General features: G+C 44.9%; 1 protein-coding gene across 3 annotated transcripts in view; it reads right to left on the reverse strand.

Moving 5' to 3' along the window:
* The window catches only part of LOC147123132 (uncharacterized), a 162,857-nt gene that overhangs the window by 62,219 nt on the left and 82,294 nt on the right, over positions 1-18,344 (reverse strand). For all 3 annotated transcript variants that reach the window (XM_085967025.1, XM_085967016.1, XM_085967035.1), the window contains exon 3: positions 10,339-10,418. In XM_085967025.1, coding sequence (XP_085823151.1) covers positions 10,339-10,418 — 80 coding nt within the window. The remainder of the gene's footprint in view (positions 1-10,338; positions 10,419-18,344) is intronic.

The raw sequence follows: 18,344 nt of genomic DNA on the forward strand, positions 1-18,344 counted from the left end.
AGAGACTTTAAACAAATATTTTGTATCCGTCTTCACAGTAGAAGACATAAAAATCATACCAAAAATAGTGGGGGACCAAGGGGCTAATAAGAGTGAGGAACTTAAAGTAATTAATATCAGTAGTGAAAAAGTACTCGAGAAACTAATGGGACTAAAAGCCGACAAATCCCCTGGACCTGATGGCCTACATCCTCGGGTTCTAAAAGAGGTGGCTGAAGAGATAGTGGATGCATTGGTTGTGATCTTCCAAAATTCCCTAGATTCTAGAATGGTCCCAGTGGATTGGAAGGTCCACTATTCAAGAAAGGAGGGAGAGAAAACACAGGGGCCTAGAAATTCAGTTGGGCGCTGCAAGCTTTGCGCCCAGTTGGCACCTAAAGAGGATTTCTGTGCCAGTATAAGAGGTTGCGCTGATATTCAGCGCTGCGGTAATGGCGGCGGTAGCCGGTAGCGCTGCGCCGACACCGATGACGTCATCGGTGTGCGCAGTGCCCCGGTACCGCCCCGCTTCCAGCCCAAACCCCATATTTAGTTGCGGCCGCCTCTTCTGCAGCGGCCGCAAACAACGTTCGTGAAACGGGGCCGTACTGCTGCGCTACTGGGGCGCTTTAAGGTGGAGGTGCGGCCGGCCGCTTTTTCGGCGGCCGCCTGCCTGCACCTCCCTCCCCGGCCTCCTCCACCACCCCCCCGCGGCATTGGTGGCTGATTCCCATGAGTCCGGCACTTCTCCGTGGTGCTGGGCTCATTTGCTGGCAGAATCCAGCGGCGATCTCACGGCTGCAGGCAGCTCCTCCTTAAGAGAAGGAGGAGGCCTGCAGTACCCCAGCCTGCCGCACCGCATCGGGTGGCGCAGCGGCAGCTGGAGCGCTGAAATTCACTTTCAGCGCCCCAAGCGGAGGCGGGCACACCCTGGAACAGCGCCCGGTTCCGAGTTGGGGCGCTAAAAGTGAATTTCTGGCGGTCGCAACGGGCTCCGCGCGCAGCGCTAACTTTTGGCCGTTAGCCTGCTGGCGGGGCCTAACTGAATTTCTAGGCCAGGGAACCACAGGCCAGTTAGCCTGACATCAGTTGTCAGGAAAATGCTGGAATCCATTATTAAGGAAATGGTAACGGGGCACTTAGAAAATCATAATATGATTAGGCAGATCAACATGGTTTTAGGAAAGGGAAATTGTGTTTAACAAATTTATTAGAGTTTTTTGAGGATGTAACTAACAAGGTAGATAAAGGGGAACCAGTGGATGTAGTATATTTGGATTTCCAAAAGGCATTCGATAAGGTGCCACATAAAAGGTTGCTACGCAAGATAAGGGCTCATGGGGTTGGGGGTAATATATTAGCATGGATAGAGGATTGGTTAATGGACAGAAAACAGGGAGTAGAGATAAATGGGTCATTTTCCAGTTGGCAGGCAGTAACTAGTGGGGTGCCACAGGATCAGTACTTGGGCCTCAGCTATTTACAATCTATATTAATTACTTAGATGAAGGGACCGAGTTTGCTGACAATACAAAGCTAGGTGGAAAAGTAAGCTGTGAGGAGGACACAAAGAGCCTGCAAAGGGATATAGACAGGTTAAGTGAGTGGGCAATAAGGCGGCAGATGGAGTATAATGTGGGGAAATGAGAGGTTATTCACTTTGGTAGGAAGAATAGAAAAACAGAATTTTTTAAAATGGTGAGTAAATATTAAATGTTGGTGTTGAGCGAGATTTAGGTGTCCTCGTACAGGAAACAGAGAGTTAGCATGCAGGTATAGCAAAAGGCATAATGGCCTTTACTGAAAGGGGATTGGAGTATAAAAGAGTAAGGAAGTCTTACTAGAATTGTACAGGGCTTTGGCGAGGCCACACTTGGAGTACTGTGCACAGTTTTGGTCTTATTATCTGAGAAAGGACATACATGTCTTAGAGGCAGTGCAACAAAGGTTCACTAGATTGATCCCTGGGATGAGGAGAGATTGAGCCTATACTCTCTGGAGTTTAGAAGAATGAGAGGTGATCTCATTGAAACATACAAGATTCTGAGGGGGATTGACAGGGTAGATGCTGAGAGGTTGTTCCCCCTGGCTTGAGAATCTTGAACTAGGGGGCATAGTCTCAGGATAAGGGGTCGGCCATTTAAGACTGAGATGAGGATGAATTTCTTCACTTAGAGGGTTGTGAATCTTTGGAATTTTTTACCCCAAAGGGTACCGAGTTGTGTCGTTGAGTATATTCAAGTCTGATATATATCTCTGAAGTCTAGGGGCATCAAGGGATATGGGGATCAGGCAGGAAAGTGGAGTTGAGGTTGAAGATCAGCCATGATCTTACTGAAGGGCCGTATGGCCTACTCCTGCTCCTAATTCTTTTGCCCTCATTTAGTATCTCCAATATTCCTTCATCCTCCATAAGATGTCCTTTTCCACATCTAATCAGTCCTACCTTTTCTAACTATTCTTTTAATTTTTTTAAATTTTTAAAAATCCTTTTCGGTTTCTCTTTGTAACCTGCCAGTCCTTGCTCATATAATTGCAAAATACTGCGGATGCTGGAAATCTGAAATAACAACAGAAAATGCTGGAAATACTCAGCAGGCCAGGCAGCATCCGTGGAGAGAGAAACAGAGTTAACGTTTCAGGTCTGGGACCCTTCATCAGAACTGGAAAAAGCTGGAGATGTAACAGGTGCAGTGACGGGGGAGGGGGGGGGGGGGGCCGCGGGGGAAGAAATAGAAAGAACATCCTGTACTTTTGTAAGAGGCAGGAAAGATAAAATGTTGCAAATGGGAATGGCAAAAATCATACTGCATGAAAAATGAACTTGCAGCACTCCATTCTCTCCGATCCAACCCTAACATTATCATTAAACCTGCTGATAAGGGTGGTGCTGTTGTTGTTTGGCGAACCGACCTCTACCGTGCGGAAGCTGAACGCCAACTCGCCAACACCTCCTCCTACCTCCGCCTGGACCATGACCCCACTAGCAAACATCAGGCCATTGTTTCCAAGTGTGTCACTGACCTCATCTCCTCTGGAGATCTTCCCTCCATGACCGCCAACCTCATAGTCCCCCAACCCCACACAGCCCGCTTCTACCTCCTTCCCAAGATCCACAAACAGGACTGCCCTGGTAGACCCATCGTTTCAGCCTGTTCTTGCCCCACGGAACTTATCTCTTCCTATCTCGACTCTATTTTTTCTCCCCTTGTCCAGTCTCTTCCCACCTACATTCGCGACTCTTCCGACGCCCTCCGTCACTTTAACAGTTTCCAGTTTCCTGGCCCCAACCGTCTCCTTTTCACCATGGACGTCCAATCCCTCTACACCTCCATCCCCCACCAGGACGGCCTTCGGGCGCTGTTTCTTCCTTGAACAGAGGCCCAACCAGTCCCCATCCACCACCACCCTCCTCCGCCTGGCTGAACTTGTTCTCACATTGAACAACTTCTCCTTTGACTCCACTCACTTCCTCCAAATTAAAGGTGTTGCTATGGGAACCCGCATGGGCCCTAGCTATGCCTGCCTGTTCATGGGACATGTGGAACATTCTTTGTTCCAGTCCTACTCAGGTCCCCTCCCTCACCTCTTTTTCCGGTACATCGATGACTGTATTGGTGCCGTTTCCTGCTCTCACCCTGAACTGGATAAGTTCATTCACTTTACTTCCAATTTCCACCCTGCCCTCACCTTCACATGGTCCATCTCCGACTCTTCCCTTCCCTTCCTTGACTTCTCCGTCTCCATTTCTGGCGATTGGCTTTCAACAAACATCCACTACAAGCCCACCGACTCCCACAGCTACCTGGACTACACTTCCTCCCACCCCGCTTCCTGTAAGGACTCTATTCCTTTCTCCCAGTTTCTCCGTCTCCGCCGCATCTGTTCTGACGATGCCACCTTCCATACTAGTGCTTCTGACATGTCTTCCTTTTTCCTCAACCGAGGATTCCCCTCTACCGTGGTTGACACGGCCCTTGACCGTGTCCGTTCTATTTCCCGCACTTCTGCTCTCACCCCTGCCCCTCCCTCCCAGAACCACGATCGGGTTCCCCTTGTCCTCACCTTTCACCCCACCAGCCTCCACATTCAACGGATCATCCTACGCCATTTCCGCCACCTCCAACGTGATCCCACCACCAAACACATCTTCCCCTCACCTCCCCTTTCAGCATTCCGAAGGGACCGCTCCCTCCGCGACACCCTGGTCCACTCCTCAAATCACCCCCAACAGCCCTGCTCCTTCACCTGGCACCTTCCCGTGCAAGCGCAGGAGATGCAACACATGCCCTTTTACCTCCTCCCTTCCCACTGTCCAGGGCCCCAAACACCCCTTCCAGGTGAAACAGCGATTTACTTGTACTTCTTGCAATTTAATATACTGTATTCGCTGCTCACGATGCGGTCTCCTCTACATTGGGGAGACCAAACGCAGATTGGGCGACCGCTTTGCGGAACACCTCCGTTCAGTCCGTACGGGTGACCCTGAGCTTCCGGTCGCCTGTCACTTTAATTCACCGCTTCACTCCCACTCTGATCTCTCTGTCCTCGGGCTATTGCATTGTTCCAATGACGCTCAACGTAAGCTTGAGGAACAGCACCTCATCTTTCGATTGGGCACTTTGCAGCCTGCCGGACTCAACATTGAGTTCAGCAATTTCAGATAATTATCCCTGCCCCCATTTTTCATGCAGTATGATTTTTGCCATTCCCATTTGCAACATTTTATCTTTCCTGCCTCTTACAAAAGTACAGGATGTTCTTTCTATTTCTTCCTCTTCCCCCCCCTCCAATCCCATGTCTCTGCACCTGCTTAATATGTTACATCTCCAGCTTTTTCCAGTTCTGATGAAGGGTCCCAGACCTGAAACGTTAACTGTTTCTCTCTACGGATGCTGCCTGGCCTGCTGAGTATTTCCAGCATTTTCTGTTGTTATTTCAGTCCTTGCTCATACCTCCTTTCTAATTTATGTTTTTGTTTCTCTGTCTGCTTTCTATATTTGGCTTAATTATTTTTTGATTTAGCCAAGATTTGTCACATGCCTTTAAGTCTCACCTTAATTTTAATTTCTCTACTCATCCAAGGAACTACAGCCTTTACTGTGCCACCTTTACTAATGAGAAGACCTTATATATCTATCCTATATGTGAACATTTCCCATTGTTTGTGCACTAGCTTGTTAAATTCTATTTTCAATTTGTCTAGGCTAGTTCCTCTTTCTCATTGCAATTTTTTTCAGTCAAGTACCTTAACCTTTGACCGTTTCCTCTCCTTTTCAAATTTTAAATTGAATCTAATTATGTTGCAGTTGCTGTTTCCTAGATGTTCCCCAAACCTCTTACATAACCAGTTTCATTTCCGAGAACTAAATTCAGCATTGCCTCTTTCCTTATTGGACTAAAGCATACTGATCCAGAAAGTACTATTGGACACACTGTAGAAACCCTTCCCCTTTTTTACCATTCATATTATTTTTACCCCAGTCTACATTTGCATAATTGAAGTCATCCATTTTATGACCCTTAATTTTTTCTCTAATTTGTCTCCTATCTCTTCCTCTATTTCCTTTCCATGTTTAGCAATCTCTTATATACTCCCAATAGAGTAACAGTTCGCTTCTTATTCCTTAACTCTAAACAAAAAGATTCAGCTTTTGCACCATCCTTCATGCCATCTCTGTATTCTGTGCTGTAATGAAACCTTCGATTAATACCGTCACACCTCTTACTTTTATTCCCTACCTCTATTCCTCCCAAATATTTTGTAACCATGAATGTTCAACTCCCAGTCATACTCTAGCCTAAGCTACCTAAGCGACATCTCTGTTTAAATGGATTTAAGGAGAGGCTAGATAAACATAAGAGGGAGAAGGCAATAGAGGGTTATGCAGATAGTTAGATGAGAAAGGATGGGAGGAGTCTTATCTAGTATCCCCTTAAATGCATCTATACTATTCGTCTCAACCACTCCCTGTGGTGGCAAGTTCCACATTCTCACCAATCTCTGGGTAAAGAAGTTTCTTCCGAATTCCCTATTTAATTTGATTTCTTAGTGACTATCTTGTATTGATGGCCTCTAAACGCTAGTATGGACTGGTTGGACTGAATGGCCTGTTTGTGTGCTGTATAATCTATGTAATTCTATGTATTTTGCAAAATGACTGAAATCTCCACGTTATTTGCTCCAACATGTGAAGCTCTGGGAAAATGTTCGCCAAAGATTAGTGATTTTCAAATAATGCAGGTTCACAATTCAACAATACCAGGCTACCATAATGTTTTTAAAAATAGGTTGCCATGCACTAGACCCAGTTCTGAAATGATTACCAAAAAGACTACAAAGCAGTCCAAAGCCAGATGAAATAGATGTATGCAAAGTAGAGTTTCTGTCTATTTCTAAATAGAAAGTACATCAAAAATATTCTTGCACTGGGTTTTCAATTCTATTCAGTGGAATTGCTATTCCTGAACAGGTGGTATAGTTACTATTTATTTCTTCCACGTCCCAAACTAACTTCCAGATCAGTGAACATGAAGGGCTAAGCAAATTCAGTTTAGAAATGGCAAGCTGGCATGCAGTGGCAAACAAGTTGGGGACCAGCATGTGCCAAGCAGCATCAGAATACAGATCTGCAATCATGTTCCTTCATATATTTACTTACTAATTCAAGCCATACCACCATGGCAAATGTCAGAAAAATGACTCAAACGCTTTAGAATAGCTGGCTTTATACCATGGCATCAGTGGACCATGGCAGGAGAAGGGGTGAAAGAAAAATAAACATACATTCATTCCCGAGATATGGGCATCGCTTGCATTTATTGCCCATCCTAGTTGCACCAGAGAAGGTGGTGGTGGGCCTTCTTGAATCGCTGTTGTCCATGTGCCTCATTCTCTTTACAAATTACGTTGCTGTGCAGTAACAGTATGTTGGCAAATGCAGCAGCTATTTTGCAAGCAGCAAGATCCCAGAAACAGCATTTGGGTGATGATGGTTGAGGGAGGAATGTTGGCCAAGTCAACTGCTTGCTACGCAGCAAATAATACCAGGGGATCTCTAACATCTACTTAAACCACCAGAGTAGTGGTATGAGATGCCAGTTTAATGTCTTAACTGAAGGTTGACATTTCCAATAATACAGCACTCCCTCCGTACTGCACTGTAATGTTACATAGATTGTGTGTTGTGTCCTGAAATGCAGCTTGAACTCTCAACCTCTAATAAAGAGGCAACAGTGAAACCAGCGGAGCTAGGCTGACACTGATTAAAGTTCAGTAGCTCAGAAACATAGGCCGGAATTTTGCCGGTCCTCAGAGTGCGGGATTGGAGGCAAGACCGCTGTCAAAATGGCAAAGATTGACAGCGGGCAGGAAACCCGCTGTCAACCCGCCTCCAGTCAATCTTCCCAAATGTTGGGTCCCCGATTTGCGCATGGACCCGACACCTAGTGGCGGGAAGAGGATTATAACAACTTATCTGGCTGTTAACAGGTATTTGATACTTGTTAACAGGCTCTTTTTCAATGTTGCCACTTCTGCCTCGGGTTCCCCGACATCCAGACACCACGCCAGGTAAGTGTGGCGTGTTGTGAGTCTGCTGTAATGTTTGTGCATTGCTGACAGCTGCAGAAGTGGTGTGAAGGATCCAATAGTGCACTGATGAGTTTCAGAGGTAAGGAAATGTTGGGAAAATCATTTTTAATGCATTTACACTTTTCTGTAGGTAACAAGTTTTGAATTGGCTGTCTAGTCCCACCTCATTGGGAGAACTTCTCTCACCAGTGACAGATCGCTTCTGTAACCTCACCTACAGCTGCCATCTGTTCTAGCCTAAGGAGGGAGTCACTGGAGAGCCCGGGTGCAAGAGCTCACCTGTGAACAGTCATGGTTAGTGTTTGCAGCACCTCAATGTTGTCAAACACTGAGAAATGAGCTGCCAAAGAAAAATTGTGCATGGTCCCTTTAAGAAAACTGACAGATGACGCATCATCAAATGATGTCATCTGACCAGCTTCTTCTTAATTGACCGGCAAGCCCGCAGGGTGGGCTCAACAAGGCCAATCGACGTAAAAGCACGTCCATTGGCCGGATGCAGTTGGGGCGGGACTGGAACCCGGAAACCAGCTGACCCACTCCCAAACCACATCCATTTGCAAAATCATGGCAGTTTTGAGAAATTTACATAAAACTTCACAGGCAGCATAGCCAGGCTGAACCCTTCCCGCAATTGAGATAGACAAACTTTTCATTCCTGAAGGTAGTAAGTGAATTTATTTTTTCAATGTGCTCTTTCCAATATGTGATTTTCAAAAAAATCCAACAGTGATCACAGAAGTGTTTAGCACTGTATAAACAAATCTTGCCTATTCATCAATAATTTTCCAATCTTCCCTAGATGCAGGGGAGGTGCCTGAGGATTGGAAAGTAGCAAATGTGACACCATTGTTCAAGAAAGGGTGCAAGGACAATCCTAGTAACTACAGGCCAGTCAGTTTAACATCAGTGGTGGGTAAAGTTTTAGAAACAATAATCAAGGAAAAAATTAACGGGCACTTGGAGAGGTTTAAGCTAATTAAGGAGAGCCAACATGGATTTGTAAAAGGCAGATCATGTTTGACTGATCTAATTGAATTTTTTGATGAAGTAACAGGGAGGATTGATGAAGGGAATGCAATGGATGTCTACATGGATTTTCAGAAGGCGTTTGACAAAGTACCACATAGAAGGCTGGTTAACAAAATTGAGACTCATGGAATAGGTGGGTCAGTGGCAGCTTGGATAAGGAATTGCTTAAGGACAGAAAACAGCAAGTTGTGGTAAATGGCTGTATTTCAGACTGGAGGATGGTAGGCAGTGGTGTTCCCCAAGGGTCAGTGCTGGGGCCACTGCTTTTTGGTGATATAAAATGACCTGGATATTGGAATACAGAGTAGAATTTCTAAATTTGCCAATGACACCAAACTTGAGGGTATGGCAAACAGTGAGGATGATACCAATCGACTGCAACAGGACATAGAAAGGCTAGGAGAATGGGCAGACACGTGGCAGATGGAATTTAATACAGAAGTGTGAGGTGATGCATTTTGGCAGAAGGAACAGGGAGAGGCAATATACACTTAATGGCACAGTTTTAAAGAGTGTGAAGGGACAGAGAGACCTGGGAGATAATGTGCATAGGTCCTTGAAGGTGGCGGGACATATTGAGAGAGTGGTTAATAAAGCATATGGGATCTTGGGCTTCATAAATAGAGGTATTGAGTACAAACGTAGAGAGGTTATGCTGAACCTTTATAAAGCGCTGGTTAGGCCACAACTGGTGTATTGCGTCCAGTTCTGGTCACCACACTTTAGGAAGGATGTGAAGGCACTTGAGAGGGTGCAGAGGAGATTTACCTGAATGGTTCCGGAGACGGGGGATCTTAGCTACAAGGACAGGTTGGAGAAGCTGGATTTGTTTTAATTAGAGCAAAGGAGGTTGCAGGGTGATTTGGTAGAGGTATACAAGATTATGACGGGTTTGGATAGGCTAGATGGGGAAAGGCTGTCCCTACTAATTGATGGTACACGGACTAGGGGACACAGATTTAAGGTTTTGGGTAAGAGATACAGGGGGGGATGTGAGGAAAAACGTCTTTACGCAGCAAGTGGTGAGGACCTGGAACTTGCTGCTGATGGAAGTGGTGGAAGCAGACACACTCGATGTTTTCAAGGGGAGACTGGATAGGCACTTGAGGGAAATAAACTTGCAGGGCTACGGGGTAGAGCGGGGGAATGGGACTGACTAGATTGCTCTACAGAGAGCTGGCACTGACTCGATGGGCCAAATGGCCTCCTTCTGTGCCATTATGACTCTATGGCATTTCAGCGGCAATGAACCAGGCCAAAGGAAGTGTCAAATGCTTAGATTATTATCTAAACCCAGGTCTTTTGCTTAGGACGCTACAATTAGCACCAGCTGTGCCATTCACCAAAAGTTCCTGCCTGATCTAAGTGTGCAATATACTGTGCATGCACATGTACAATCTTGAGAAAATCTACTTTCAAACAACGTGTCCTGTTGCTGTCATGTCCAATTGAAAAAAACAAGTGTCTGATAGAAAGAAGCAATCTACTGGATTAAAAGTGCTGAAAATCTGAATCCCAAATCCCTGTTCCCAAATAAGATATACACAAAAATCTAGTTAAAATAAGACAGATAAAGGAGACAGCTAGAAACTACACTAGTTTTGGAAGGTACAATAAAAAGCAAAATACTGCAGATGCTGGAAATATGAAATGCCTGATCTGCTGAGTAATTCTAGCATTTTCTGTTTTTATTTAAGTATCCTTTAGATTGGTTATGCAGCTTTTGCACTTACCTTGACTTTCTCTCTCCGTATGTAGCAAAATGAACAATTTTCATTCATAGACCAGTCAGTCGCTTCTTCAGGTTCACAGTCTTCAAATAAAATAAAAAATAAAAGCAAAAACAATATTTATTTTTAATCTAATATACAGCACAAACCAAATACATTTTCTATAACTACCAAAAACTAATACAATCAACATATTATTTAGGCAAGAATACTGAAAAGGTAGTCCTGCAGCACTATTTTATATTCGCAAATATGGCTGCTACTTCGTAATATTTGGGAAGGACATAAAAGCTTTGGAGAGAGTGCAGAAGAGATTTACTAGAATGGTTTCAGGGATGAAGGAATACAGTTAGGTGGATAGACTAGGGAAGCTGGGGTTGTTCTCCTTGGAGCAGGGAAGGCTAAGGGGAGCTTTAATAGAGGTGTTTAAAAATCATACAAAAGCAAAATACTCCAGATGCTGGAAATCTGAAATAAAAAAACAGAAAATGCTGTAAATACTCAGCAGGTCAGGCAGCATCTGTGAAGAGAGAAACATAGTTAATGTTTCAGGTGGATGACCTTTCATCAGAACTGTTTAAAATCATGAAGATTTAGATAAATAAAAAGAAACTGCTTCTAGTGGCTGAAGGGTTGATAACGAGAAGGCATAGATTGGGTGACCGCTTTGCAGAACACCTCCGTTCAGTCCGTAAGGGGGACCCCAAGCTCCCCGAGCTTGTCACTTTAATTCACCGCCCCATTCCCACTCAGACCTCACCGTCCTCGGCCCATGTTCCCGATGATGGGTGAAACTAGAACTAGGGGGCATAGTCTTAGAATAAGGGGCTGCTCTTTCAAAACTGAGATGAGGAGGAACTACTTCACTCAGAGGGTGGTAGGTCCATGGAATATGCTGCCCCAAAAAGCTGTAGAAGCTACATCATTACATAAATTTAAAACAGAAATAGACAGTTTCCTAGAACTAAAGGGAATTAAGGGTTACGGGGAGCGGGCAGGAATTTGGACATGAGTCTAGGTTCAGATCGGTCATGGCCCTGTGGGCAGCGGAGCGGGCCCAGGGGCCGTGTAGCCTGATCCTGCTCCTATTTCGTGTGTCTAATTCTGTTAGATTCAGGAGATGGTTCTGTGATAGTGGATTGGCGGTTAGGATCAGATCAGCCATGATCTTATTGAATGGCGGAGCAGGCTCGAGGGCCCGATTGGCCTACTCCTGCTCCTATTTCTTATGTTCTTGCATTGTTCCACGGAAGCTCAGCGTAAGCTCGAGGAACAACACCTCATCTTTCGATTAGGCACTCTAAGAGGCTGGTGAGGGAGCGGAGAGGCCAGAGGCCCGGTGAGTATTTAAACTCACTTTCGCGGGCTTTTTCTTAGAGGCTTACCAATTTCAGACCGGCGGCGGTGTTCCAGAGCCACATCACGATTCAAAACGTGACGCGGGCAGGAGGGAGCAGCTGATTGGGTGAGTACGGCCAGGTTAGTTTGACAGTTAAGGTTCATAGTTTATAAAGTTTAGAAGATCTTAATTTTTTGTGGTTATAGTTTCTAGTGCTAGTAACCAAGGGCCCTTGAGTATATCATTTAATTGGTGGTATTGATTTGATTTAAGTTAATTTGAATTAATTAAAGGGTAAGTCATGGCAGGAGAGCTCTGTGCCGTGGTATGCTCCTCCTGCACTATGTGGGAAATCAGGGACACTTCCCGTGTCCCTGACGACCGTATGTGCGGGAAGTGCATCCAGCTGCAGCTACTGACAGACCGCATTGCGGCGCTGGAGCTGCGAGTGGATACATACTGGAGCATTCGAGATGCTGAGGACGTCGTGGATAGCACGTTTAGGGAGTTGGTCACACCGCAGGTAAAGGCTGCACAGGCAGGAAGAGAATGGGTGACCACCATGCATAGTAGTAGGCGCAGGCAGGTAGTGCAGGGGTCTCCTGTGACCATCCCCCTCTCAAACAGATATACCGCTTTGGATATTGTTGGGGAGGATGGCTTATCAGGGGAAGGCAGCAGCAGCCAACTTCCTGGCACTGTGGGTGGTTCTGCTGCAACGGACGGGAGGAAAAAGAAGCGGGAGAGCTATAGTAATAGGGGATTCTATTGTAAGGGGAATAGATAGGCGATTCTGCAGCCGCAAACATGACTCCAGGATGGTATGTTGCCTCCCTGGTGCAAGGGTCAAGGATGTCTCAGAGCGGCTGCAAAACATTTTGGAAGGGGTGAACAGCCAGTTGTCATGGTGCATATAGGTACCAACGATATAGGTAAAAAACGGGATGAGGTCCTAAAAGCTGAATATAGGGAGTTAGGAGGTAAATTAAAAAATTAGGACCTCAAAAAGGTAGTAATCTCAGGATTGCTACCAGTGCCACGTGCTAGTCAAGGAGTAGAAATAGAAGGATATTTCAGATGAATACGTGGCTAGAGGAATGGTGCAAGGGGGAGGGATTCAAATTCCTGGGACATTGGAACTGGTTCTGGGGGAGGTGGGACCAGTACAAACCGGACGGTTTGCACCTGGGCAGCAGCGGGACCGATGTCCTAGGGGGAGTGTTTGCTAGTGCTCTGGGGGAGGGTTTAAACTAAAATGGCAGGGGGTTGGGAACCTGAGCAGGGAGACAGAGGAAAGGGAAACAAGGATAGAAGCAAAAGACAGGAAGGAGAAATACAAAGGTGGCAGTCAGAGAAATCAAGGGTTTAAATCAAACATGGCCACAGCAAATAATAATTCTAAAAGGTGTAAGAGTGTTAAAAAAACAAGCCTGAAGGTCTCGTGTCTTAATGCGAGGAGCATTCGTATAAGGTGGATGAATTAGCTGCGCAAATAGAGGTAAATGGATATATATGATTGGGATTACAGAAACATGGCTCCAGGGTGACCAAGACTGGGAACTCAACATCCAGGGGTATTCAATATTTAGGAAAGATAGGCAAAAAGGAAAAGGAGGTGGGGTAGCATTGCTGGTTAAAGAGGGGATTAACACAATTGAAAGGAAGGATATTAGCTCTGATGATGTGGAATCTGTATGGGTAGAACTGAGAAATACCAAGGGGCAGAAAACGTTAGTGGGAGTGGTATACAGACCTCCAAACAGTAATGCGAAGGTTGGGGATGGCATTAAACAGGAAATTAGAGATGCGTGCAATAAGGACACAGCAGTTATCATGGGTGAATTTAATCCACATATAGATTGGGCTAACCAAATTAGTAACAATACTGTGGAGGAGGAATTCCTAGAGTGTATACGGGATGGTTTCCTGGACCAATATGTTGAGGAACCAACTAGAGATCAGGCCATCGTAGACTGGGTATTATGTAATGAGAAATGATTAATTAGCAATCTTGTTGTGCGAGGCCCCTTGGGTCGGAGCGATCATAATATGATCGAATTCTTCATTAAGATGGAGAGTGAAGTAGTTGACTCAGAGACTGGGGTCCTGAATTTAAATAAAAGAAACTACGATGGTATGAGGCACAAGTTGGGTAGGATTGATTGGGGAATGTTACTCAAAAGGTTGACGGTGGATAGGCAATGGCAAACATTCAAAGATTGCATGGATGAACTACAGAATTTGTTCATCCCTGTATGGCATAAAAATAAAACAAAAAAGGTGACTCAACCGTGGCTAACAAGGGAAATTAGGGATAGCATAAGATCCAAGGAGAGGGCATATAAATTGGCCAGAAAAAGCAATAAACCTGAGGATTGGGAGCAGTTTAGGATTCAGCAAAGGAGGACAAAGGGATTAATTAAGAGGGGGAAAATAAAGTATAAGAGTAAGCTTTCAGGGAACATAAAAACTGACTGTAAAAGCTTTTATAGATATGTGAAGAGAAAAAGATTGGTGAAGTCAAGCATAGGTCCCTTGCAGTCAGAATCAGGGGAATTTATAATGGGGAACAAAGAAATGGCAGACCAATTAAATACATACTTTGGTTTTGGTCTTCACAAAGGCAGACACAAATAACCTCCCAAAGATGTCGGGGAACATAGGGTCTAATGAGAGGGAGGAACTGAAAGAAATCAGTATTTGTAGGGAAATGGTGTTAGGGAAATTGACGGGATTGAAGGCCGATAAATCCCCAGGGCCTGATAATCTACATCCTAGGGTACTTAAGGAAGTGGCCCTAGAAATAGTAGATGCATTGCTGGTCATCTTCCAAAATTCAATAGACTCTGGAACAGTTCCCATGGATTGGAGGGTAGCTAATGTTACCCCACTATTCAAAAAAGGTGGTAGAGAAAAAATGGGGAATTATAGACCGGTAAGGCTGACATCGGTAGTGGGGAAAATGCTAGAGTCCATTATGAAAGATGTAATAGCAGAGCACGAGGAAAACAGTGACAGGATCGGACAAAGTCAACATAGATTTACAAAAGGTAAATCGTGCTTGACTAATCTACTGGAATTTTTTGAGGATGTAACTGGTAGAATAGATAAGGGAGAACCAGTGGATGTGGTGTATTTGGACTTTCAGAAGGCTTTCGATAAGGTCCCACATAAGAGATTAAAGTTAAAGCACATGGGATTGGGGCAAGGTACTGCCTTGGATAGAGGCAGACTGGTTGGCAGACAGGAAGCAAAGAATTGGAATAAACGGGTCTTTTTCCGAGTGGCAGGCAGTGACTAGTGGGGTACCGCAGGGATCGTTTCTAGGACCCCAGCTATTCACAATATATATATATAAATGATCTAGACGAGGGAACTAGATGTAATATCTCCAAGTTTGCAGACAACACAAAGCTGGGTGGGCGTGTGTGCTGTGAGGAGGATGCTGAGAAACTCCAGCATGATTTGGACAGGTTGGGTGATTATACTGCATCTGCCATATGTGGATATAAATGCGAGGTTATCCACTTTGGTAGCAAAAACAGGAATGCAGATTATTATCTGAACGGCAATAGATTGGGAGAAGGGGGAAGTGCAACGAGATCTGGGTGTCCTTGTGCATCAGTCGCTGAAGGTAAGCATGCAGGTGCAGCAGGCGGTTAAGGAGGCAAATGGTATGTTGGCCTTCGTAGCCAGAGGGTTCGAGTACAGGAACAAGGATGTCTTGCTGCAGTTGTACAGGGCCTTGGTGAGACCACACCTTGAGTATTGTGTGCAGTTTTGGTCGCCTTATCTGAGGAAGGATGTTCTTGCCATGGAGAGAGTTCAGCGAAGATTCACCAGACTGATGCCTGGGATGGCAGGAATGACGTATGAGGAGAGATTGAGTCGATTGGGCTTATACTCGCTGGAGTTTAGAAGAATGAGAGGGGATCTCATTGAAACTTATAAAATTCTAACAGGACTAGATGCAGGAAGGATGTTCCCGATGGCTGGGGAGTCCAGAACCAGGGGTCACAGTCTAAGGATAAGGGGTAAGCCATTTAGGACAGAGATGAGGAGGAATTACTTCACCCAGAGAGTGGTGAACCTGTGGAATTCTCTGCCACAGAAGGCAGTGGAGGCCAATTCATTAAATATATTCAAGAAGGAGTTAGATATATTTCTTAAGGCTAAAGGGATCAAGGGATATGGGGAGAAGGCATGGACAGGCTACTGAATCTGGATGATCAGCCATGATCTCATTGAATGGCGGAGCAGGCTTGAGGGGCCGAATGGCCTACTCCTGCTCCTATCTTCTATGTTTCTGCAGCCCTCTGGACTCAACATAGAGTTCAACAATTTCAGATCATAACCTCGGCCCCCATCACACAGCTAAATACACACACACACATATATACATTTCCCCTTTTTTTTTAAATCCACATTTTCGTCTGGGCTTTTTTCTTCCCTCCCACATGGCAGCTGTCCTTCATTCTGCCAGGGCCATTCACACTTCATCTAGAGCCATCCTTTGTTCCTTGAATATCTCTTAATGTCCCTTAATCTCTCCTGCTTTCTATCCTAGCTCTGACCTTCCCTTTTGTTCTTTCACCCCCTCCCCCTTTTCCCAGCCCCCACTTGCTTTAAAATCTATCCCTTTTCCTGCTTTTTTCCCCAGTTCTGACGAAGGGTCTTCGACCTGAAACGTTAACTCCGTTTCTCTCTCCATGGATGCTGCCCTGGCCTGCTGAGTTTTTCCAGCGTTTTCTGTTATTTTGGATTTCCAACATCCGCAGTATTTTGCTATCGTAATAGATTTAAGTTGATTGGCAAAAGAACCAGAGGCGACGTGAGGAAAAACTTTTTAATGCAACAAATAGTTAGGATTTGGAATGCACTGCCCGATAGGGTGGTGGCTATAGATTCAATAGTAGCCTTCAAAAGAGAACTGGACAAATACTTGAAGGAGAAAAAGTTGCAGGGATATGGGGAAAAGAGCAAGGGGGGGGGGGTGGAGATGGACTAACTGGATTGCTCTTCGAAAGAGCCGAATGGCCTCCTTCTATGCTGTACTATTCTATGATACGAATCCTCCATGTAGTCAAAGTACAGTTCAAATTGACAATATGGATAATTACAAGGGATACAATCTTTGAGACATTAGGTGTCAATGCCATAGGTATTGCATAAAGCCTCCTTACTAAGGAATCTTTTCCAGAAATCAAATGGATAGCAGCACAATTATTCTCCTAAATATAATGATATACATTGGCCCGGAATTTCCAGGAAACTGAGCAATGTATGAATTATGCCGTAAATCACACAGTTGAGCTCTCCTATCTTCCAGTTGTTAACTTACACCAAAACTTCCTGGAAAATTAATTTTAATACAGCACAGCGAGCTTAATGCTGATCAGGAACCTCAGAAGTAGTGCAGCCAATAGCTTGCTCTGTACCAATCACAAGGCATAAAAGCTCGGAACAGATGTCATATAACTCAATGAGGTCTGGCTTTGGGGGATAAGTCTGTTTTGAAATGACTTAAAATCAATTCAAAATAGTTAATGTAAAACATTAAAAAATGAATTTCCAGTGTCTGTACATCACCATCTCTACAGATTTTTTTAATTTGTTCTTGGGATGTGGACGTCGCTGTCAAGGCCTGCATTTATTGCCCATCCCTAATTACTCTCGAGAAGCCACCTTCTTGAACTGCTGCAGTCCTTGTGGTGAAGGTACTCCCACAGTGCTGTTAGGGAGGAAGTTCCAGGATTTTAACCCAGTGACAATGAAGGAACAGCGATATATTTTCAAGTCAGGGTGGTGTGTAACTTGGAGGGGAACTTGCAGGTGATGGTGTTCCCAGGCGCCTGTTGCCCTCGTCATTCTAGGTGGTAGAAGTTGCGGGTTTGGGAGATGCTGCCGAAGAAGCCTTGGCGAGTTGCTGCAGTGCATCTTGTAGATGGTACATACTGCAGCCATGGTGCGCCGGTGGTGCAGGGAGTGAATGTTTAAGGTGGTGGATAGGGTGCCAATCAAGTGGACTGCTTTGTCCTGGATAGTGTCAAACTTCTTGAGTGTTGTTGGAGCTGCACTCATCCAGGCAAGTGGTGAGTATTCCATCACACTCCTGGCTTGGGCCTTGTAGATGGTGGAAAGGCTTTGGGGAGTCAGGAGGTGAGACACTCGATGCATTGGTTTTGGTTTTCCAAAACTCCCTAGATTCTGGAATAGTCCCAGCGGATTGGAAGGTGGCAACTGTAACACCACTATTCAAGAAGGGAGGGAGAGAAAAAAAACGGTGAACTACAGGCCAGTTAGCCTGATATCAGTCGTCGGGAAAATGCTGGAATCCATTGTTAAGGAAGTGGCATCAAGTCACTTCAAAAATCATAACATGATTAGGCAGAGAGTCAACATGGTTTTATGAAAGGGAAATAATGTTTGACAAATTTATTAGAGTTTTTTGAGGATGTAACTAGCAGGGTAGATAAAGAGGAACCAGTGGATGTAGTATATTTGGATTTCCAAAAGGCATTCGATAAGGTGCCACATAAAAGGTTATTACACAAGATTAGGGCTCATGTGGTTGGGGGTAATATAGTAGCATGGATAGAGGATTAGTTAACGGGCAGAAAACAGAGTAGGGATAAATGGATCTTTTTCAGATTGGCAGGCTGGGGTGCAG

This window comes from Somniosus microcephalus, chromosome 2, assembly GCF_052327205.1.
Source record: "Somniosus microcephalus isolate GS21.2 chromosome 2, FLI_Smic_1.0, whole genome shotgun sequence".
NCBI lineage: Eukaryota > Metazoa > Chordata > Chondrichthyes > Squaliformes > Somniosidae > Somniosus > Somniosus microcephalus.